This window comes from Macaca thibetana, chromosome 8 (genome assembly GCF_024542745.1).
Source record: "Macaca thibetana thibetana isolate TM-01 chromosome 8, ASM2454274v1, whole genome shotgun sequence".
Taxonomy (NCBI): Eukaryota; Metazoa; Chordata; class Mammalia; order Primates; family Cercopithecidae; genus Macaca; species Macaca thibetana.
The window spans coordinates 4254626-4275605 of NC_065585.1; the positions used below are offsets into that span (position 1 = coordinate 4254626).

Genomic DNA, 20980 nt, shown 5'->3' on the forward strand with positions numbered 1-20980 from the left:
AGTGATTCACCATAAAGTGAATAAATGTGTACATACTACCTAGTTTTTATCTCCTAGTGACAACAGCTTTGAAATTAAAAAATCCTGGTAGAATAATGGTGTTTGGGTATATGTATGACATAGGTGACAACATGACCTAGAATGAGGGACTAGGTGTGACTTCTAGGCCACATGGCCAGAATGATATGTAAGATTTGACTCGGGAAGATTTGTGCAACCCCAAATGATAATTTTATTCTGGACCTGTGGGGTTGATGAAGGCTACCTGTTGGACTTGTGTGGAAACTGGATCCTAAATCTGTCATCTTTTGATGGAGTGGGGGCAGATGAGACTTGATCATTGTTAGAGCTGAACTTGCAGTATATAGAGCTGAACTTGTATAGTACACATATCAATAGCAGTGATAGATTTCGGAAAACTTGGATCACTTATGTATGCTTGTCATTCTTCTGCAATTTCCTGAATGAAAAATTTTGAATTAGTAAACATTTAAAAATGTATAGCTTTTTTCGAATCTGGCTTTAAATGTTTAGAATAAGTCTTTGGATTTAAAGGTTAGGATATACTTTTATTCATTACACAATAAAGTTTACTGTGCATACATCTGGAAGATTGTTCAGACTGTTGAAGATGTATCCTTTGTTTGCCCCTAGCCCTTTCCTTTTCTTCCCCAACCCTACTTTTTATTCACGTAAGAAGATGGAAGAGGGAAGGAAAGCAGGGTGTGACTTTTTATGCAAAAATATTCTTTTTTTAAAAAAAGTACTGAGAATGGGGTCTTACTATATTGCCTAGGCTGGATTTGAACTCTTGGGCTCAAGCGATCCTCCCGCCTTAGCCTCCTGAGTAGTTGACGTTACAGGCATGCACCACTGCACCTAGCTAAAATATTTTGATTATGAAAACAGAGTCAGTTTGTAAGTGGATTTTATTGAGAAGAAGAGGATAACAAAGCTTGGTCAAATGTTTGCATGGCATTTGTACAGTAATCATGATGGCTGTTTTTATTTTAGGACATACTGTGGCTGCTGCCAGACATTTACCCAAAGGGTGGCGCAGAGTTTCCTCAGCTGAAGCTCTTTGTTTTGTACCACTGAGCTGAGGCTGGAGTTGCCCCCAAAGCAGTGGTAGGGCACTTCCCACAAGGGAGTGCTCCAGACTATCCTGAGATGGGGCTGGTTGGGATTCCAAATAAAGAAGTACTAAACACCAGGGTGATCAGTCTAGAGCATTTACTGGGGAAACTTACGGAGGATTGCGACAATCCTCGTGACAGACAGCAAAAAGGAGTGGGGCGGTGTTCTCTCTAGATGTGTATGCAGCAAGGGGATTAATGTGTGGAGTTTTTATGAGAGTTTGAGGAATTTGTCTCAGGTCCAGGGCTGGTTTCTTTCAGTGTTTTGTGCAGCAACTTAGATACCTTTATCAATGCCTGGGAATGTTCAAGGCTCCATACTGAGTTCAAGCCTGCTCGGGAAAACCTGTACGTGGCTGGGTCACAGAGTGGTCAAAGGATTCTGATATTTGGTCAGGACATAGAATGAAAGCACAGGGAACAGGACAGCCCTACACTAGTGGACTTAGTGATGGGTGCCTTCTATTTGCATCGTCTCTCTTTGCATGAGGGGAGACAAAGATACTCTAGATTTAGTGCTGTGAATTGTGTTAGATGTGAAGAGGAGGTTGTGTTGTCTTCTTAGATAACTGTTAGAATAATGTAGAGATCAATTAAGTTTGAGGATACAAAAAACGAGATTGTACTGAGTATTGTTTTCAGCAGAAGAAATAATTTCGGTCATGTTCTTTTTGTTTTGTTTGTAAGAGATGGGGTGTTGCTTTGTTGCCTGGGCTGGACTCGGACTCCTGGACTCTGGTGATCCTCCTGCCTCAGCTTCCCAAGTAGCTGGGACTACAGATGTGCAGCCCTGCCACTATGTCCCACTGAATCATATTTTATATGGAAAGATAACATTGTAGTAAATTGTCTTGTGTTTTTGTGGTCACATTAAAAATATGTAAATTTATTTGATATATTTTGGGACTAGGAATATGTGGTTACATTAAACCCTGTATGTAGTAATGCCAGTATTTTCGTTTTCTTTCCAATTTTTGTTAGATTAAATCAGATTTCTGGTTTTTGGTGTTTTTTATATTTTTATTTTTTACTTAAAGATGACATTTGATTTCCTTAAACTTGGGAGATACATACTAGCACATTCCTGTAGTCAAAGGTGGTTCTTAGGTAGTAATTCAAGGGTGCCATTTAGAGTATACTTTAAGCCACCTGTAATTATGTCCAGGCTTTATATATACTTATAGCATAAAAATGAACTTTCATTCTCTTATATTTAAGTCCATTTTATATAGACAAATTCATGGCATAACTTTATTTTCAGAAAATCAGGTGTGGAAATACTTAAAACCACAGCTGAAGTAAATTATAATTTCCCCAGGAAGTAAGTATAAAAGTACGCAATAATGAGTATAAAAAGAAAATTTAAATTCTTTAACATATATTTTGTGGTTTCTTGCCCTCCATCACTTATTTTAAAAAATGGATGGTCTTTAAAATATGCAAATTATGTGTATATTTTAATGACACCTGTACAACAGGAGATCCATGTTTCCGTATTACATTAATATAAATCTTATTTGTCTAGGATCAGAAATCAAATGCTTTTAGTTGTTGCTGTTAGTTATCTTTACATCTGTTTTTGATGTGTAGTTTTCCTGTTTGTGAATAAACTATTAACTATTAAGATGCATGGAAAGGCCATATCCCAAAAGAACAGTAGTCATTAAAATAGCTTTATGTAATTAACTGAAAGCAGTATTTTTCTCTAAAAGGTTATCTTCCTAGAAAGTTAAAAAAACAGATGTTGTTCTGTAGAATATCTTTGTCCTGTTGGACTGAGGAGCTGCAGATAATGGTAATTTTTATATTTAAAACTGTTGTGGGACTTAAGTTTAAAATTTTATGTAGTTGTAACTTTGCCATGCTTAAAAATCATAGCAACCAAAGTGTTTGATGTAATGTGTGCTGTGATACATTCGGAGATGGCTCTTTAATTTGCTGGTGGAGGTGTGAAGGTTAAGGAGATCCAGTTTTTGAATTGGTTACAGATTGTTTCTGAGACAGATCAAGATCTGATCTCTTTTTTTTTTTTAGGTCAACTAAAGATGCCCCTGAAACATAACAGCATTGGTCGGGTGCAGTGCATCAGGAAGGCCCCCACATTTGCATCCCGAGTAGAAAGTGGGCCCAACAAGTTGTTCTTTTTGCTTTTAGTTGAGGTGTCTTTTATTATAGTGGCCCCTCTTCCTCTGTTTTACCTTATACTTCGTTGTAGACTTCGTGAGTGCTCAAGACATTGCTAAGAATTTAGGATGATGTTGATTTATGTATACAGTACATGTTTGTCTTCTCTTGACCTCTTTAGGTGATAAAGATGTATAAAAATTGATCCTGCTTCTCGTTTTCCCACAATTGATTTTATTAGTTAAAAAGATTGAATTCACAAAACTATAAGGTTCTGACCTACTTAATTTTTTTTAATTTTAGAGACCAGAGTTTTACTCTAGCTCAGGCTGGAGGGCAGTAGCACTATCATAGCTCACTTGTAGCCAAGCAAACCTCCTGTCTCAGCCTCCTGAGTAACCAGGACTACAGGTGCATGCCACCATGCCTGGCTGATTTTTAAAAATTTTCTTTTTGAAGAGATGGGGTTTCACTTGGTTGCCTAGGCTCTGATCTACTCTTAAAAGCTGAGGACAGGTCAGGTGTGGTGGCTCACGCCTGTAATCCCAGCACTTTGGGAGGGCCGAGACAGGCAGATCACAAAGTCAGGAGATTGAGACCATCCTGGCTAACACGGTGAAACCCTGTCTCTACTAAAAATACAAAAAATTAGCCAGGCATGGTGGTGGACACCTGTAGTCCCAGCTACTCGGGAGGCTGAGGCAGGAGAATGGGGTGAATCCGGGAGGCAGAGCTTGTAGTGAACCGAGATCACACCACTGCACTTCAGCTTGAGCAATAGAGCGAGACTCCTCAAAAAAAAAAAAAAAAGATGAGGACGTACTGAGCATTAAGATAACATGAACAGCGCATTAGGAAAATCCTTTCATTTTGTTGGTTTCAAATAATAGAGTGAATCTCAGATAGAGGTCTTTGCAAGCCAGTTTGGCATTGGATTCAGCTTTGAACCCCTCCCAGTCTTCCCTTGTCTCTAGTATAGGATAAACCCATTTATAATCAGGCGAGGTCTTAATAACTTTCTTCTGGGAGGACCTGTCTGCAGTTGATGGGTCCTGAGGCCAGAGAACCATGGATACATCTCAGCCTAGGTGTTATTTGTGCTCTGTAAGAATCTGTCAGGAAAGTCACTCTGAGGCATAGGTGCTTACCTCTGGACCTGGGGTGCTTGCCTTCAGTAAATTGTAATCCTGATTCTTGATTCCTTCTTGAGTTGTTAATATGAGTCATTTTTTCCTTTCCACAGTAGTTCCTGCTGTAATATGCTCTGGGGCCCTGGGATGTTTCATGGGTATAAAGTAGCTTTTTTCCTTCTGTTTGGTTCTATCATTTATGGACAGTTTGACTAATAGATATAAAATAAACATTTATATGTTGTTGAAAAGTTGTTCTTATCTCCCCCTTTCTTTAATGCTCTCAGTTCTAATTAGCTATACACATTTAACTATTGTGATAATACTTTTAACCTCTGATTGACAACTTACTTAACATCATGTGTCACTTGTTAATGTTGTAATTGCAGTACTGATTCTTTACACGAATTGGCTATTAGAAAAATGGATTTGTGTGGTGGATTTTCCTTCAGTTTTATTTTTTATGTTTTAATCATTTTACTGTGGAAATTAAAAAATATTTATAAAAGAGAATAGGATAATGAGCCCCAGTTGTAACATTCTGTTGCCTGTTTCAGACTTTTCTTTTTGCTGCGAGTATTTTAAAACTAATCGTAGACATCATATAATCATATAATTTTACCCATGTGAGTTCAGTATATATCCCTAACAGATAAGAACTTTTTAAGAAATACAATCACAGTTTCTTGGTAGCTGGCTTTTAGAGGTTCAGTTAGACTGAGGTTCAGTTTTAGGGGGTAGTAATACTTGCTGTTGGCTTCACATCCTCCTTTTTGGGACAGTAAAATTAATCATTAGTTCAGATGGTGTCATGATTCTTCCCTCCAGTGTCTTTAGCAGTCATTGATGGCTCACACCTGTAATCCCCGTACTTTTGGAGGCTGATGCAGGAGGATCACTTGAAGCCAGGAATTTAAGATCAGCCTGGGCAACAAAGCAAGAACTCATCTCTACAAATTTTTTTTAAAAAATTAGCTTAGTGTGGTGGCGTACACCCATAGTCTCAGCTGTTCAGGAAGCTGAGGAAAGAGGATCAGCTGAGCCCAGGAGTTCAAGTCTGTTTGTTTCACTTTTGCTTTTGACTATTAGAGAGCAATGGGAACTCTCATACACTATTGATGGGAGCATGAATTTGTACACCTACTTTGGGCAATAGTTTGTTAGTACCTACTAAACATTAAACATGTCCACATTCTGTGATCTAGTGGTTCCATTCCCATGTGCATATGAAACAGAAATATGTGCACATGTATACCAAGAGATATACAGAAATCAGCAGATACCACAAATTGGGGCTTCTCCCTTTCAGTCCCTGCAGAGCTGGTTGTTAAATGTTTATCAGCACATTTTACATGCATATATCCCTGTCTTTGATACACATTGATGTATTTATGGTATCTAGAACAATGTTTGGCATATAGTAGGTGCTCACTAAATAATTCTTAGCAGAATTAATGGAAGAATAATCCTTTTAGGGTGGTTTTTGGATGATTGGGAACGTTGCTAGTTTGTAGGACTCAGTTTATGGATTTTATTAGTCAAGAAATTTTGGGTTGCAAATGGCAGAAGCACACCTCATATTAGAAAAAGCACATATCATTTTAAGTAATTTGGAATCCCAGGGGTTGGGTTGGTTTCAGATGTGATACGCTGCTTCCCTCTACTTTCTTCTTTCTGCACCACAAGTTCGTCTTGGGGAAAATTCTTCTTATTCTTCCTCTACTGACTGGTATCAAGGGACTAGCGTACTTCAGTAGGTCAGTGTTGGGGTTGTGTGGTGGTGGAAAAGAGGTGCAAGGTAATTGTACCCCCCTACTATTTGAATGACTCAGATTCATGGTTCTGTAGAAGTTGGCTAAGTAAATAAATGATGCTGGACAGGTATACCTGTCCAGGAATACCTGGACAGGTATTCCCTTATAGGAATTGTCAGGTTTTACAGGCTGTCACGTAAATGCCTGATGTTTTACTCTTAGAAAAGTCCTTGTATGTAGTTTATGCCCTTTCTACAAATAGTACTTACAGAGATGAGAATGCCTTGTTGAAGGTCACACTATAAGTTGAGAAACTGCATTTGAATAAAATTGTATCTTAACTCCAGGAAACAAGAATTTCCATTCTTACAGGTAACTTATTTTAAACATTGAGCAAATTAAAACTATAAAACGTTGGGAAAGGGGATGGTTATTGTTGCTAAGAAAAGGTGAAATTTTGTTCAAGACACTCAGCATTTGGCTTGAGGGTAGCAAGTACAAGTAATTATCAAAAATTGGTAGAAAAGTGTAGGGAAAGGAAAGATCAAAATGGAGTTTTTAATGTCTTCTTTTTCTATGTAAACACAGTAACAGTCTAATATCTAACTCCATTTTGAGCTCTTTCTTTTCCCTACAGAAAACATCTTGTGAGAGATCAATAGAGAGTTGTTTTCAGAAGTGAACTTTATATGCAGAAAATAGGAGTCAGTCTATAATAACAGATGGTCAGAAAATTTCATCACTATCATAGCAGAGGCTTAGCAGAATGTAACTTGATAAACATTACTTGTTTAAAACTTTGAGGCCGTGTAGCAGAAACATTGGGGAGGTGTTATTTCTCATGGGTGGTTTAGATCTCTTAGAGCATTCTGGGCCATTGTAAGGTCTTGTGCATTTGTTCTGAGTCAGATGGGAAGCCACTGGCGGATCTTGAGCAGAGGCGTGATGTAAATTTTAAGAGACTTGTTGGGATGGTTGTGTTCTAAAGAAAAGGAATCAAGGATGATGTCAAGGTATTTTCATTAGCAGCTGGGAGAATGGAGTTGCTACTTTCAAAAACTTTTTTTTTTAATTTTAGCTTTTAGAGACAAAGTCTCCTTATGTTGCCCAGGATGCTAGAGTGCAGTGGCTATTCACAGGCGTGATCATGGCATGCTGACAGCCTCAGACTCCTGTCCTTAAGCTATCTTCCTGCCTCAGCCTCCCGAGTACCTGGGACTACAGGCACATGACACTGACCCCAATGCTATTTACTGATTTGGGAAAATCTGTTTCAGGATTAGGTTTTGGGGGGAAAGCCAAGGGTTTATTTTTAATTTCTTATAATTGTAAACAAGATTTTAGAGCAATGATTTGTTAGATTCATGATTTCTGTAATGTTTATAGTTCCTTTAGGAATTTTAGTTATTTATTTGTATTTCTTTTTCTTTCTTGGTTGATCTTCTAGAATTTATTGTTTCTGAATACCAACTGGTGGCTTTTATTTGTTAAAGGTATTTTTTTGTCCTTTAGCTCTATGTCATTTATTTTATATTTATTGGTTCCTTTTCCTTATCTTCTTGTGTGGAACTTTAATCTTTGTCTTGTAAGACTTGAAAATCTCTACTCACTGCCTTTTAGAGGCTTTGTGTCTTTTTTTTTTTAATTGACATATAATTCACATATTATACAATGACCACAATCACCACCATCAATTTTAGAAATTTCTATCACCCCAAAAGGAAACCCCATACCCACCAACAATCACTCTTTATTCCTTATCTTTAGTCCAAGGAAACCACTAATCTACTTTCTTATAGATTTGCCTATTCTGGACATTTTGTATAAAAGGAATCATGCTGTATGTGGTCTTTTGTGGCTTCTAACACTTGGCATAATGTTTTCAAGGTTCATCCATGTTGTAGCATGTATCAGTACTTCATTCCTTTTTATTGCTGAGTAATATTTGACAATTAATACACCTTTATACAGTAAGAATACTAATGCTCTAGGATTTAGCCTGCCAAAACCTTGCCTGATTTTTCTGTCTTCTGGCAGCAGTTTTCTGTGAATGCACAGGCTAGATTCTCCACCTCCTTCTTCTTCTCAGAATTGGTAAATATATACTAAAGGTAAACGTAACTGCAGAACATCAGCTGAACTTCTGTGGTTTTGAAGTTTTTTAGCCCCTCCTGTTCTTACTGTCTTCAAAGAGATTATTTTTTATATTTTATGCAGTTTTTCTATTTTTTCTAAAGGAAATGCTCTTCTATTGCCAGCTGTTGCATCTGTCTTGGATTTAGAAATCTCAATTCTTTTTTTTTTTTTTTTTTTTTGATTACTGTTGTTAGAGATCCTGGTTTTAAAAAGTCAGGGGACCATGTGGGGTGGCTCACACCTATAATCCCAGCACTTTGTAAGACTGAGGTGGGCAGATCACCGGAGGTCAGGAGTTCAAGACCAGCTTGGCCAACATGGCGAAAACCCATCTCTACTAAAAATACAAAATTAGCTGGGCGTGGTGGCACACATCTGTAATCCCAGCTACTTGGGAGGCTAAGACAGGAGAATCACTTGAACCCAGGAGGTGGAGGTTGCAGTGAGCCGAAATGGCGCCACTGCTCTCTAGCCTAGGCGACAGAGCAAGACTCCATCTCAAAAAGGCAGGGGAAGGAGGACTCTTAGTGAGTTAGCTATATACAAACCCCCATCTCGTTTGTCTTCTGTTGTGCCCTGATGAGGCAGCTGATTTTAGTTTCTGCTGCTGTTAGTCAGGATCCTTGGACAGAAAAAGAGTGAATGAATACATTATTTCTGCTGTATCATGCATGATGCAAATATCCATAATTTTGCTAACAAGTTCTTATATGGCTTGTTTCCTTTAAAGTTCAGACATTTTATGAATTCAAGAGCTTACTGGTCCAGTGTAAAAATTACATTGTAATTGTTTCAATTAAAGTAGATATGACTTTGACAGTTTTGCTTACTGTAGTTCTGGTCCTTGAAAAAAGAAATGGTGGCTCATGTCTGTAATCCCAGCACTTTGGGAGGCTGAGGCAGGCGGATCACTAGAGGTCAGTAGTTCGAGACCGGCCTGGTCACCATGGTGAAACCCTACCTCTACTAAAAAATACAAAAATAAGCTTGGCTTGGTGGTGGGTGCCTGTAATCCCAGCTACTTGGGAGACTGAGACGTGAGAATTTGCTTGAACCTGGGAGGTGGTGGTTGCAGTGAGCCGAGATCGCACTACTGCACTCCAAACTGGACAACAGACTTTATCTCAAGAAAAGAAAAGAAAAGAAAATATCTTTATTCTTAGAGTGGAACTTTAAAAATTGAGTGATCATATTTAACATGCATTGAGCAGAAACGTTTCTAGTTTCACAAACCTCTGAGAGTCATGTGATTGAGGAGAATGGGGTCAGTGGGAAAGAGAATGTGGAAGTGGATCTTTGGACAGTGCCAGGACTAGGCTGAGGCATTTGTCTTGACATACTATCTAAAGAGTCACCAAAAACCTCAGTAATTAAGATGAATAATAATTTAATGCAGCTTTTTTTTTTTTTTTTTTTTGAGACTGGGTCTCACTCTGTTGCCCAGGCTGGCGTGCAGTGGCCCAATCACAGCTCGTTACAACCTCCACCTTCTGGGCTCAAGCAGTCCTCCCCCTCGGCCTCCCAAGCTGGGACTATAGGTGTGTGCCACCACAACCAGCTATTTAAAATTTTTTTTGTAGAGATGGGGTCTCACTATGTTGCCTAGGCTGGTCTCGAACTCCTGGGCTCAAGTGATCCTCCTGCCTTGGCCTCCCAAAGTGCTGGGATTACAGGCATGAGTCATTGTGCGTGGCCTACAGTATTTTTAACAATCAAAAATTTATGCAAAAAAATCTATAATGAGCAAGATACTTTCAATTTTTTAATTTTTTTAAAAAAACCATGAGGTCTTGTTCTGTCACCTAGGCTGGTGTGCGGTGGCACAATCATGGCTCACTGCAGCCTCAGCCTCCTCCGTCTCAAGCAGTCCTCCCACCTCAGCCTCCTGAACAGCTGGGACTACAGGCAGGCGCCACCACGCCCAGCTAATTGTTTTGTATTTTTTATAGAGATGGGGTTTCATCTTGTTGCCTAGGCTGAAGATACATTTTAAAGTAAGTTTTAAGAAGGTATAGAAGAGTATGTAAAATGCATTATATTGGTGTAATGCAAAAGAAACTGTATCTGCATATGTGTGTTCTTGTATATGCATGGAACACCTCTAGAAGATTACACAAACAATTAGGAACAGTGATTCTATCTAGAGAGAATGTGATGGAAAGAAAATAGGGTGAAGTGGGGGGTGATGTTTATGGTTCATTGCATATCCATTTGAATTTTGTACCATGTATTTAATAATTGTATTTTATTTTCTTTTTTTTTTGAGACAGAGTCTCGCGCTGCTGCCCAGGCTGGAGTGCAGTGGCGCGATCTTGGCTCACTGCAACCTTCGCCTTCTGGGTTCAAGCAATTTTTGTGCCTCAGCCTCCTGAGTAGCTGGAGTTACAGGCATGTGCCACCACACCCTGCTAATTTTTGTATTTTTAGTAGAGATGGGGCTTTGACCATGTTACTCAGGTTGGTCTTGAACTTCTGGCCTAGATCCGCCACCTCAGCCTCTCAAAGTGCTGGGATTACAGATGTGAGTCACTGCTCCTGGCCTGTATTTTCTTTTTTTCCAGTTAAACTCATAGCAAATATATCATGCAGGTGTATTTTCTGATCAAAAGAATAAATGAACGTAAAAAGCAAATATATTAAAGAAACAATATCCAGTAAAGTCCTTAGTACTTAGAAATGAAATACCTCTCTAAATAATACATGAGTCTAAAATCAAAAGAGAAATTAGAAAATGTTTCAAAATTAGAAAGTTATTTGAAACAATAGTAAAAATATAACATCAGTCTTTATCATGCAGCTTGAAAGAGTACTTAAGAGGGAACTTTATAACTTTAAGTGCTTATATAACTAAAAGGAAAAAATTGTCAATTATCTATGTTTTTGCCTTAAGAAGCTACAAAAACCCAAAATAATGAGAAGTAAAGAGAGATCAGCAAGAGTGTGGTGCAGTGGAACATAGGACAGAAGAAAAAGGAGTTTTCAAATATCTATTTCTCTTGAAATCTTTGCAATTTAGGAATGGGAGCTGCCTCTTTTGATACATTTTCATTGTTGTTGTTGTTGTTGTTAATGAATATTTTCCAGGGTCAGTGAAAAATTTTCAGACACACCATTTAAAAATAGTCATTCATTTTGATGTTCCGAGGTTTATTTATTCACTCCCCTTCTATCAAGCATGTAGGCTGTTAACAGTGTTTCAGTATTACAAATAAACCTATTATAAGCCTCAAACTGCCTTCAAACTTAGAGAAGATTTATTGGAGGTTTGTTAGACCAATCTCCCAGAAGTTAGACTTCTGGGTACTCTGATTTGTGTGCTTGTCTTCTGATGGTCTGTGAACTCCTTATGGGATAGGACTCTGTTCCAATTATTTTGGGATCCCTACTGCTTAATTTATTGCCTATGCACAGAAGAGGCAGACAGTAATGATGCATTTACAGTGACATGGAGCCTTTATTATGGGTGCTGTCAAAGCCCTTTATGCTTATAATATTTAATTATCATAATTGTGAAAAATACATACCATTTTAAACTTTAACTGACAAGAAACTAAGCAATAGAGAGAAAGTTAAAAAAAAGTGCCAGGGTCACACATCTAATACTATGTGGCTGAGTCTGAGTTTTAAGATACTTGAAATAAACTGAATGGACCTTTAAATTTAGGGTGATGGAGAAGATGATTTGGGCTTCAGAGTTGCATGTGGCTTTGACATTTTACTTTTACAGTCTAATTGTGTCACAAGTCCTTGTGTATGTGAGCCTCAGTTTTCTTTTTCTTGAAAATGATGATATTAGTAATTACTTCCAAGTTTATTAGGGGAGCACATTTTAAAACACATACACATAAAGCCACCTTATACAGGGCTGGAACAATATTAAGCTCTTAGTCAGTGATTGGTGGTTGTCTCTTTTTCCTGTCTCTCTCACTTTAGACTTGTTCTTAAGCTCTCAAAGCTTTTCTCTTTTATAAAAGTAAACATAATTATATTTGCAGATTTGTTATAAAATATAAATGAGATTTACTCTTTAAAAATGATTTTAACATTTTTTAAGTTAAAAAATTGTGATAAAAATGAATTTTAAAAAATTTGAAATTTTTTAAATTTAAAAAATTTGAAATTTGACATTTACCAGTTTTTAACTCTACTGTTCCAGTAGTATTAAGTATATTACATTTTTGTGAAACAGATCTCTAGAATTTTTTTCATCTTGAAAATGTGAAACTCTATGCCCATAAAGCAGCTTCTCTCCTTCCAGCCCCATCTCCTGGAAACCACTATTCTACTACCTACTTCCGTAAGTTTGACTGTGTTAGGTATGTTATATAAGTGGAATCATATGTTATTTATTCTTTTGTGACTGGCTTATTTCACTTAACGTAATGTCTTCAAGGTTCAGCATGTGTTAGAATTTCTTTTTAAGGCTGAATAATATTTCATTGAATTTATATACCACATACTTTTTATTCATTTGTGGACAAACACCTGGGTTACTTCTACCTTTTGGCTATTGTGAATAATGCTACTATGAATATGGGTGTTTGAATATCTCTTCCAAACCCTGCTTTTAATTCCTTGGATTATACCCAGAAGTGGGATTACCGAATCTTTATGGTGGTTCTAGTTTCAGTATTTTTAGGAGCCTCCATGTTGTTTTCCATAGCAGTTGTACCATTTTACCTTCCCATCAACAATACACAAGGGTTTCGATTTCTTCATATCCTTGTCAAACCTTATTTTCTATTTTTAAAAAATGTAGCAGCTATTATAATGGGTGTTAGGTTGGTTTTAACATTTCTTAATGATACACATTTTTAGATAGAATTAGAAAAGTGACTCCTGAAATCTTTTGGTAAGCTGGAATAGCATCCATTCATACCAGCATGACAAAACCAAAAGCATATGGGAGGGAAATTGACCAAAAAAGCCAACTACTGTGTAGCTCCGTTTGGAAAGAAGAAAAGCTTATTTATGTCTGTTGCTTGGAATATAGATATGATGAGGGATAGATCCACACTAGATGCTACTGATATATCCACATATATACACTTTTTTTTTTTCCTTTTTGAGATGGAGTTTTGCTCTTGTTGCCCAGACTGGACAATCTCAGCTCATTGCAACCTCCACCTCCCAGGTTCAAGCGATTCTCCTGCCTCATCCTCCCAAGTAGCTGGGATTACAAGCATGCGCCACCACGCCTGGCTGATTTTTTGTATTTAGTACAGATGGAGTTTCACCATGTTGGGGTGGTGTTGAACTCCTGATCTCAGGTCAACCACCTGCCTCGGCCTCCCAAAGTGCTGGGATTATAGGTGTGAGCCACTGCGCCTGGCCTGATACAGAGTATGGAGTCTGTAGTAATGGTTAGCTTTTTCAGGCTGTCATGAGGGATAAATTTAAAATGTATATTGTTGATTTTTCACTTTTAGCTGAGAAATGCAGGTTGTAGAAGGGATTTACATTTACCACAAGGGGTCCTCCTGACACCATCAGACCCCCAGGCCAGTATTAATATGTCTGTGACTGCAAAGCCCAATTTCTGACGAATAACCCAGAACCTTTGCAGCCTTATCAGTGTTTTTCTCTGCTTCAGTTAGCTTGGAAAGTTAACCTAACTTGGAAAGATACAATTGCTTGATACTGTTGCTATTTGTTAAATAAGGTGAGCAGTCAAACTGTGGATAAATTGCATTTATAGGGTAAAAAAAATTGATGGTGATTAAATAAGTTGCATGTGTGTATATGCATTTTCCATAAAATAAAAGTTCTGTGTTTCTTTTGGACAACGTTAGTGTTAAGTAACTACTGGATTGCCTTTTGATATTTGCATTATTATGGTCAGTATAAGCAAAAAAAAAAAAAAAAAAAACCCTCTGTTTTATAGCATGTATGGATAGATTGAAAATTTTGGTGAGCTTCTTATTCTGTCCTGTGTTGTCATGCTTCTACCACTGCATCTGAAAAACGAATGCAACGTCTTCTTACAGATTTCAGGAGCCTTTAAAAGAAAGCAATTACAGCAGTTAACCTCTCAACAGTTTCTAAATCTGGAATTGAGCTTTGATCTCTGTCTGTATGGCAAAACAAAAATAAGAAATTATCATTAATTAGAGTCCGTGAAAATATTGCTTAGATTAATAAGGTCAGGGTTTTGTTGTTTTTGCCTTTTTAGATAATGAAATAGTTTTTATGCCATTAATTTTAGAGGTACTTGAGAATACACATTTTATTGTCTTACCCAATTGACAGAAATATTAAATAAGGTTTTCATGGTAAGAGTTGCATTTTCCCATCTATTTTTTGTATTTCACTGTTGCTTAATTTAGTGGTTATAGTTATTTTCTGGTGATTTTGATACATCTGTCAAGTACCAGCTACATGTCTAGCAGGTAGTGTGATGACTTTTATCTGAATTTGTATTGGGGCAGGATTACTGACACCAGAGGGCTATCACATGAGCCTCACGATTTGGTGAATTAGGATGTTGCATGGGGATAAGAGCAGCTTAATCTATCCCATATTCTTTGCTGTGTTTCTTCTCTTCCTTTCTTTGTCCCGTTGGTCCTCACTGTGATTCATTTGCCCTTTGTAGGCCTGTTTCCAGACTCTTCTCTGGAAACCTTTATAGCATCTGGAGGTAGGTGATACTATAGGTGGTGGTTTAACTGTGTCATCTGACTGGTGTCCAAGTGCCTGATGCATATCCCAGCTCTGCAACTGATCAATTAGTTGTAATATTAGGTATGTTACTTAATTTATCTGTTCCTCAGTTTGTTCATGTGTCATACGTGGATTGTAATATCATCTATGTTGTTGGTTGTTAAAAGTATTAATTGAGAAAATAGGTGGAAAGCACTGCAGCAAATTGGTGAAGTACGTGGACTCTGTAGCTAGACTGCATGAGTTTGATTTCCAGCTTTGCAACTCAAAAGTTCTGTGACATTGTGAATTTAAGTTACCTGGTCTCTCTGTGCTTTGATTTCTTCATTTGTAAAATGGGGATAACAGTATCTACCCCATGGGTAGTTTGTTGTGATAGGTAGGTGAGTCAACATTTTTAAAGTTATTGGAAGAAGGCTTGGTACAGAGTTAGCATTCACTTGGTATCATCATGTTAAAATTCTATTTTCATTATTATTAGCGTTGCTATTATGCTATTTTGTGACTGGCACGTAGTACTCAATAAGTGATAGGTATTGTTGCTCTCCTCATTTTACTGATGAAGAAACTGAAGTTCAGGATGTTGAAATGATTTTCTTTGTCTCACAGGCAGAACTGGGGTTCCTTTGCATCTTCCAGTTACAAATTCAGTGCCTTCTGCAGTTTCCCCAGAGCTCCTCAAGAATAACGGAAGGGAGGTATAGTAATTGTTAAGAAACTTTGCAAAGAAAGTGAATAATGCCAATACTGTCACCTTTTGGAATTTGTTGGTATTTCCTGTTGTTTGTCTTTGGAAGGTGATTAGATTTATTATGACTAATATTTCTTTGGTCTTAACCGAGTCATAATTTTTGTTGATAGACTAAAATTTTTGAAAAATTGTTTTCGTGGTGGAAACAGCAAGACAAAATGACAGGAATGGTAATTAGTAATCTTACTGGAAATGAGCGCAGTATAAGATACCTGACATTCTAAAGTTAGGATATATTGTAATTATCAAGTGCTAATTGGAGGAACCATGTTGTAAAACTGTCGAAGTTATTTAAATCTGTAACTCCCTGATTGATGCAAACATAAAAGAGGTGAAAGATGATATATTTAGAAGTATACATGTATGATATGAATAATAATTTTTTTTTACATTCCTCCTGTCGATTGGCATAAAAGCATTTATCAGTGCTTTACTTTGCCAAGTAGTGCTGCCATGGTGTTTGGTATTCCTTGAGAGACAAACTTATGACAATTATATGAGAAATGTGAAAGTTAGGCTGGTATTTTGTGAACTGCTTTTGGTGACATTTACAAGTAGTTCATTTCCTAATAGTTCATTCCTAGGGACCTTCTCATATATGGTCATGGTTTTGTAGGTAAGTCAGATTGGACAAAATTGTACATCATATGAAGGGGTTTAGAGTTCTCTCTTATGCTTACTGATCTTGCGTATAACATTGTTTGCAACCCTGATGATTTTATGTAATCTCACACACTATTTTCATTTGTGCTCTATTAAAATTTGTGGTGAAAGTTTTAATAGGAGTATCAGTACAAAATTACGTGATTTTTTTTTTTTTTTATGTGGGGTGGGAAGAGGCAGTCTACGTGATTTTCCTAGACTTTATGTCCGTTTTTCTTTTCTCATATTCTTGAGAAAGCAAAGTCTTCATAATGTTTAGTTCACTTATTCATTCAATAAGTAGGTACCAAGCCTTTGTACTGTACTGAGATCTGGAAGTGAAGCAGTGCCCGGGATGGAGGCACGCCATACTGTCACTGATGTCCGGACATACGTATACCTTCTCTGTGACCATAGCCTTGAAAAGAAAAATTCTCTTTGCCATCTTCTCATTACTTAGAGGTGATAGGCGGGTCGGTGGAATATGGCCTACACATCTTACCATTTTAGTAAGGCCCTGGAGACAATATGTATAGGACAGACAGAATTTCCGTCACGGAGCTTGCATTGTAGTAGGGGCAGCCAGGCAATAAACTGAATGTTTAAGTAAATCATGAGGTGTTTTAGAAAGTTGTAAGTGCTGTGGGAATAAAGTGAAGCAGGGAGAGCAGATGGGCCATGCAGTTTCTGACAGGGTGGTCTGGATAGGCCTCGTTGAGTAGGCGACATTTGAGCATAGATGTGGCAGGGGGAAGGGAGCAAGCCATGTGGATAACGCGGGGGCAAGAGTGTCCCACATAGAGGGACATCAGTGCAGAGTCCCTGACGTGGGCAGGGAGTGGCAAGGAGGTCAGTGTGGTTCGTGCCAAGGAAACTAGTGGATCCTTGGCGATAGAGGGGAGCCATATCACGCACGACCTTGCGGACTGTGCTAAGTATATAGGTGCTGAACCTGGGAAAGTTGGGGAACTGTTGGTGAGTTTTAAGCAAAGGAGTAAAATTGTGTGATTGATGTTTTGGAAGGATCAGTGCACAACTCAGAAGAGTTGTGAATAGAGTGTAGGGCGGTGAGAGCTGGAGCAGAGAGACCAAGTAGGAGGCCTATGGCTATAATCCAGGCAGCCTGGACCGGGGTAAGGCCAGGAGATGTGGTGAGAAATACATGTATTCTGATTATATCTAGAAGGTAAAGACAAGAGTTTACCTTTCAAGTAGGATTTACCAGAATTGCTGTAAAATATGCCAGTACTAAAAGAGTTTCATGTAAAGGTCACGCAACTTTTAAATAAGTGGTTGGCTTTTATATTAGTATGTAGAATTCATAAATAAGGGAATATAGAGGACTGCTTACCCTTTTTCACTTACATTGCCATTATCTGTAGTCTGTTTCTGTTCAAGATGTCACTGGATTAGGAATTTAAAAGCATAATTTGTCAGGAAGAAAATAATAAACACTGTATCACCAAAGTAGCCAGTACTTGCCTCATTTTGCAGCTCTTTGACCTTGGGCAAGTTGCTTGGCCTCTCTGAACTTCATTTTTGTCTTCTGTGAAAACAGGGAAGTAGCTGCTTCACTGAGATTGTGTTATGGATTAAATGCAGTTTTTTATATATAACTATAGTTGCTCGATAAAAGGTATAGGTTATTGCTAGCAGTATCACCTGTATCCTCTTCAGTTCTTCTCTGTGGCATGAGTTGGTTCCTAACATTTCCATAGCTGCTGTTTCAATCTGGTCTTTACTTAGTCTCCTTGGTCTCTGACCTGGGTAATTTATGCTCTTTCATATCTTAACATCTTCCCATACTCTCAAGATCTTGCACATTAGGAGATGATATTTGGATATTGAAATAAATTATGAAGTAGTTGCAGGGATAGGAGAGAAAACCCCCATCTACTGGTCACTTTAAAGTCACAGAAACCAGGTTCATCCCTCTCCCTCATTCTCTATATTCACTTTTCTTGTTTGTCCTCTCGTCCTGTCTGTCACTGCAACTGCATTAGCTCCAGTCACCACCACCCTGTGCTTATATGACTCTGTCTCCTGCTCAGCTGGTCCTGTGGCAGCTCATCAGTCTGACTAAAAAATCCTTTCTACGGTGGGATGGTGTGCTGTGGTATGAAGACCCTGGCATCTTAGATGAGCGAGTGGGCTTGGTAGATTATTGAAATAAATTATGAAGTAGTTACAGTGGTAGGAGAAAAAGTGCCCATCTACTGATCACTTTAAAGTCACAGAAACCAGGTTTATCCCTCTCCCTCATTCTCTCCATCACTTGTTCTCTTGTCCTCTCTGTCACTGCGACTGTATTAGCTCCAGTCACTACCACCCTGTGCTTATACCACTCTCTCTCCTGCTCACCTGGTCCTGTGGCAGGTGTTCAGTCTGACTAAAAAATCCTTCCTGTGGTGGGGTGGTGTGCTGTGGTGTGAAGACCCTGGCATCGTAGATGAGCGAGTGGGCTTGCTAACTCCTGTGCCTCTTCCTAGTCTATGACCCTGTCTTTAGTCTTAGTGCTCTCATTTTTAAAAGAATTTTAATACCACATTTGCTTAAAAGATGGGAAAATTACATGTAATCAGTACTTTGTGTGTAGAATATAATTGTAGGTTGCTAATGAAGGTAGCTTTTATTTTGTAACTTTTGACAGCCATAAGTTGCAAGGTGGACTCAGTGTGCTTGGATTATTTGTACAGTCTGTTAGTCGATGGCTCAGATTAAATTCCAGTCTGTTCTCACGGGAGTGGGTCAGATATGCTTGCTGGTGAATGTGCTCTTATCCTTCCCATCATGGCAGTGGTCCTTTACAGTCTTGGTCTCTTAGTAATGGTGGAGGCTGGGGATTGTTTTTCATGTATTCTAGTTTATCTAGTTGCTTGTTTCCTCTGTTCTTTTTCTAGCTTGCTTGCGTTTTTCTGGAGCCCCTTTCTTCCCAGTGTTCCCTGGGGTCATAGTTCACGCTGGTGAATGATGTGTTTTCAGTGGAGCATAGAAGAGGTCACTTGAACTCTGGCTACTATTAGGAGCCTGGAAGTAAACCTAGAGACAAAGCCATCATCAAAAGTAGCATGTTAGAAATGAAACAACTGTCCTGGGGCATCACTGGACACAAATAAGCCTCTTGTTCTCCTCAGGCTTTGTTAAGCTATTCTTTTCAGAAGTTAGTGACTTCATAAACAAAGCCTCGGTCATTTTCACTGTTCAGTAAAATACTTGATTTTTGATTGGTTTATACAAGTGTACTACTAACAAAATTACCCACATTTGGGAAAGCTAGAACTGTAGAGTCTCAGTGTGTCTTATGTATGTTCAGAGAACAAAGGCACCAGGAGCCTAGTTACTAATTCTCTTACTGCTAAAGTGGAATGTGTTTAGATAGCTAAGTTTTTGAGATGATCTTGACTATCTCACAGTTTGAATGGAAAAACTAAGTAGCTCTGCATTTTAAAAAGTTGCTAGTACAGATTGTAAGGTTGTTTTTCTGTCTGTCTTCTTTAGTATGAGTTTATTACTCGCTTATGTTTTGAAACTAAGAAAGGAAATCATGCCTCTTGGATCCCTCAATATTCCCTAAGCTAATTTTAAAGAATGTGGCTACCTCAAATTCTTGATTTTCTGTTTTCGAGAGAGTTTTAAAAATTTATACACTTACTATGAGCGTACCAACCAGGAAAAATATTTTACCACGAAAATATTTGGGTACCTATGGACATAGAGACATAGATAGATCAGGATTTTTTTTCCACAAAGGATTTTTATTTCATCAAAGTAATTATTTTAACTCTAAGGTCATAAAGAATTAGGTTAGTAAAATGACAAAGGCATGACTTTGAAAACAAAAATGGTTTGAGAAGCCACCTACAGACATGATCTGGGTCAGACTTGATTTGCAGCTTACTCGATTTTAGAATCGGTTGTCAGTTTTGTAAACAGAAGACTGCTGGATGAATTGAATAGAAGGGTGAGATTAGCATATTAATAAGTTACTGGCTACTGGCCTTCTTTTTCTCCTCCCTCTTTCCCCTCCCTCTTTCTCCTTCCCTGAATGAATCTAGGAATACAGACCCGTGGGGTCACATTACTAGCTGGTTTCATTCTGTTCAGTAGCTTAATCTAGCCAGGATGGTCTGTGTTTCAGATTGCGGAAGCATGAGAAGATTCTGTAACTGAGAGGCATTCTTCAAGCTGCTGGAAAATATTACAGAAGGAACACCTTCCAAATTTTGCTTCAAGCTCTGAAAAAAGGAGCACACAGGGGAACCTTAGTCTTGCTTGTGGATCGAAGCAAATACTATCACAGCGAGGAACTGGGACTTTGTGTGCGGACTCCTGGCTTGCTCTTATAGGATTGGGTGTATGTTGTTGGAACTGGCAGGCCAAGAGGCCCTGAAACCAGCAGGTGCCATCTATATGGAGAAAAGCGGCTGTAGTCCATTTCCAGTGTGTTGGGCTAAAGGTATAAATAACTTAAAAATACGTTCAGTTTTGTTAAAATTCATGCTTTTGCACCGAAAAGGTAGATAAATGTTTTTCAGAATTTATTTCAATATATTTACGGTTAAAACTTTGAGGAAAAATGGAAATTGATTTGGTATGGGTTTACAGCTATTACATGAAACCAATTAGATAGCTTTTCATATAGTAAAT

At 38.1% G+C, this 20980-nt stretch overlaps 1 protein-coding gene across 23 annotated transcripts in view; it reads left to right on the plus strand.

Annotated features, from left to right (window-relative positions):
• Positions 1 to 20980, plus strand: part of PTK2 (protein tyrosine kinase 2) — a 356647-nt gene that overhangs the window by 56389 nt on the left and 279278 nt on the right. For 8 of the 23 annotated variants that reach the window (XM_050801634.1, XM_050801635.1, XM_050801637.1 and 5 more), the window contains exon 1: positions 15659 to 20789. The exons of 10 other annotated variants lie outside the window; for them this stretch is intronic. In XM_050801634.1, the coding sequence (XP_050657591.1) occupies positions 20690 to 20789 (100 nt within the window). In that variant the 5' untranslated portion in view covers positions 15659 to 20689. Of the gene's footprint in view, positions 1 to 15656; positions 20790 to 20980 lie in introns of those variants that run through there. 5 more of the 23 variants (XM_050801636.1, XM_050801638.1, XM_050801639.1 and 2 more) reach the window with 3 other exon arrangements.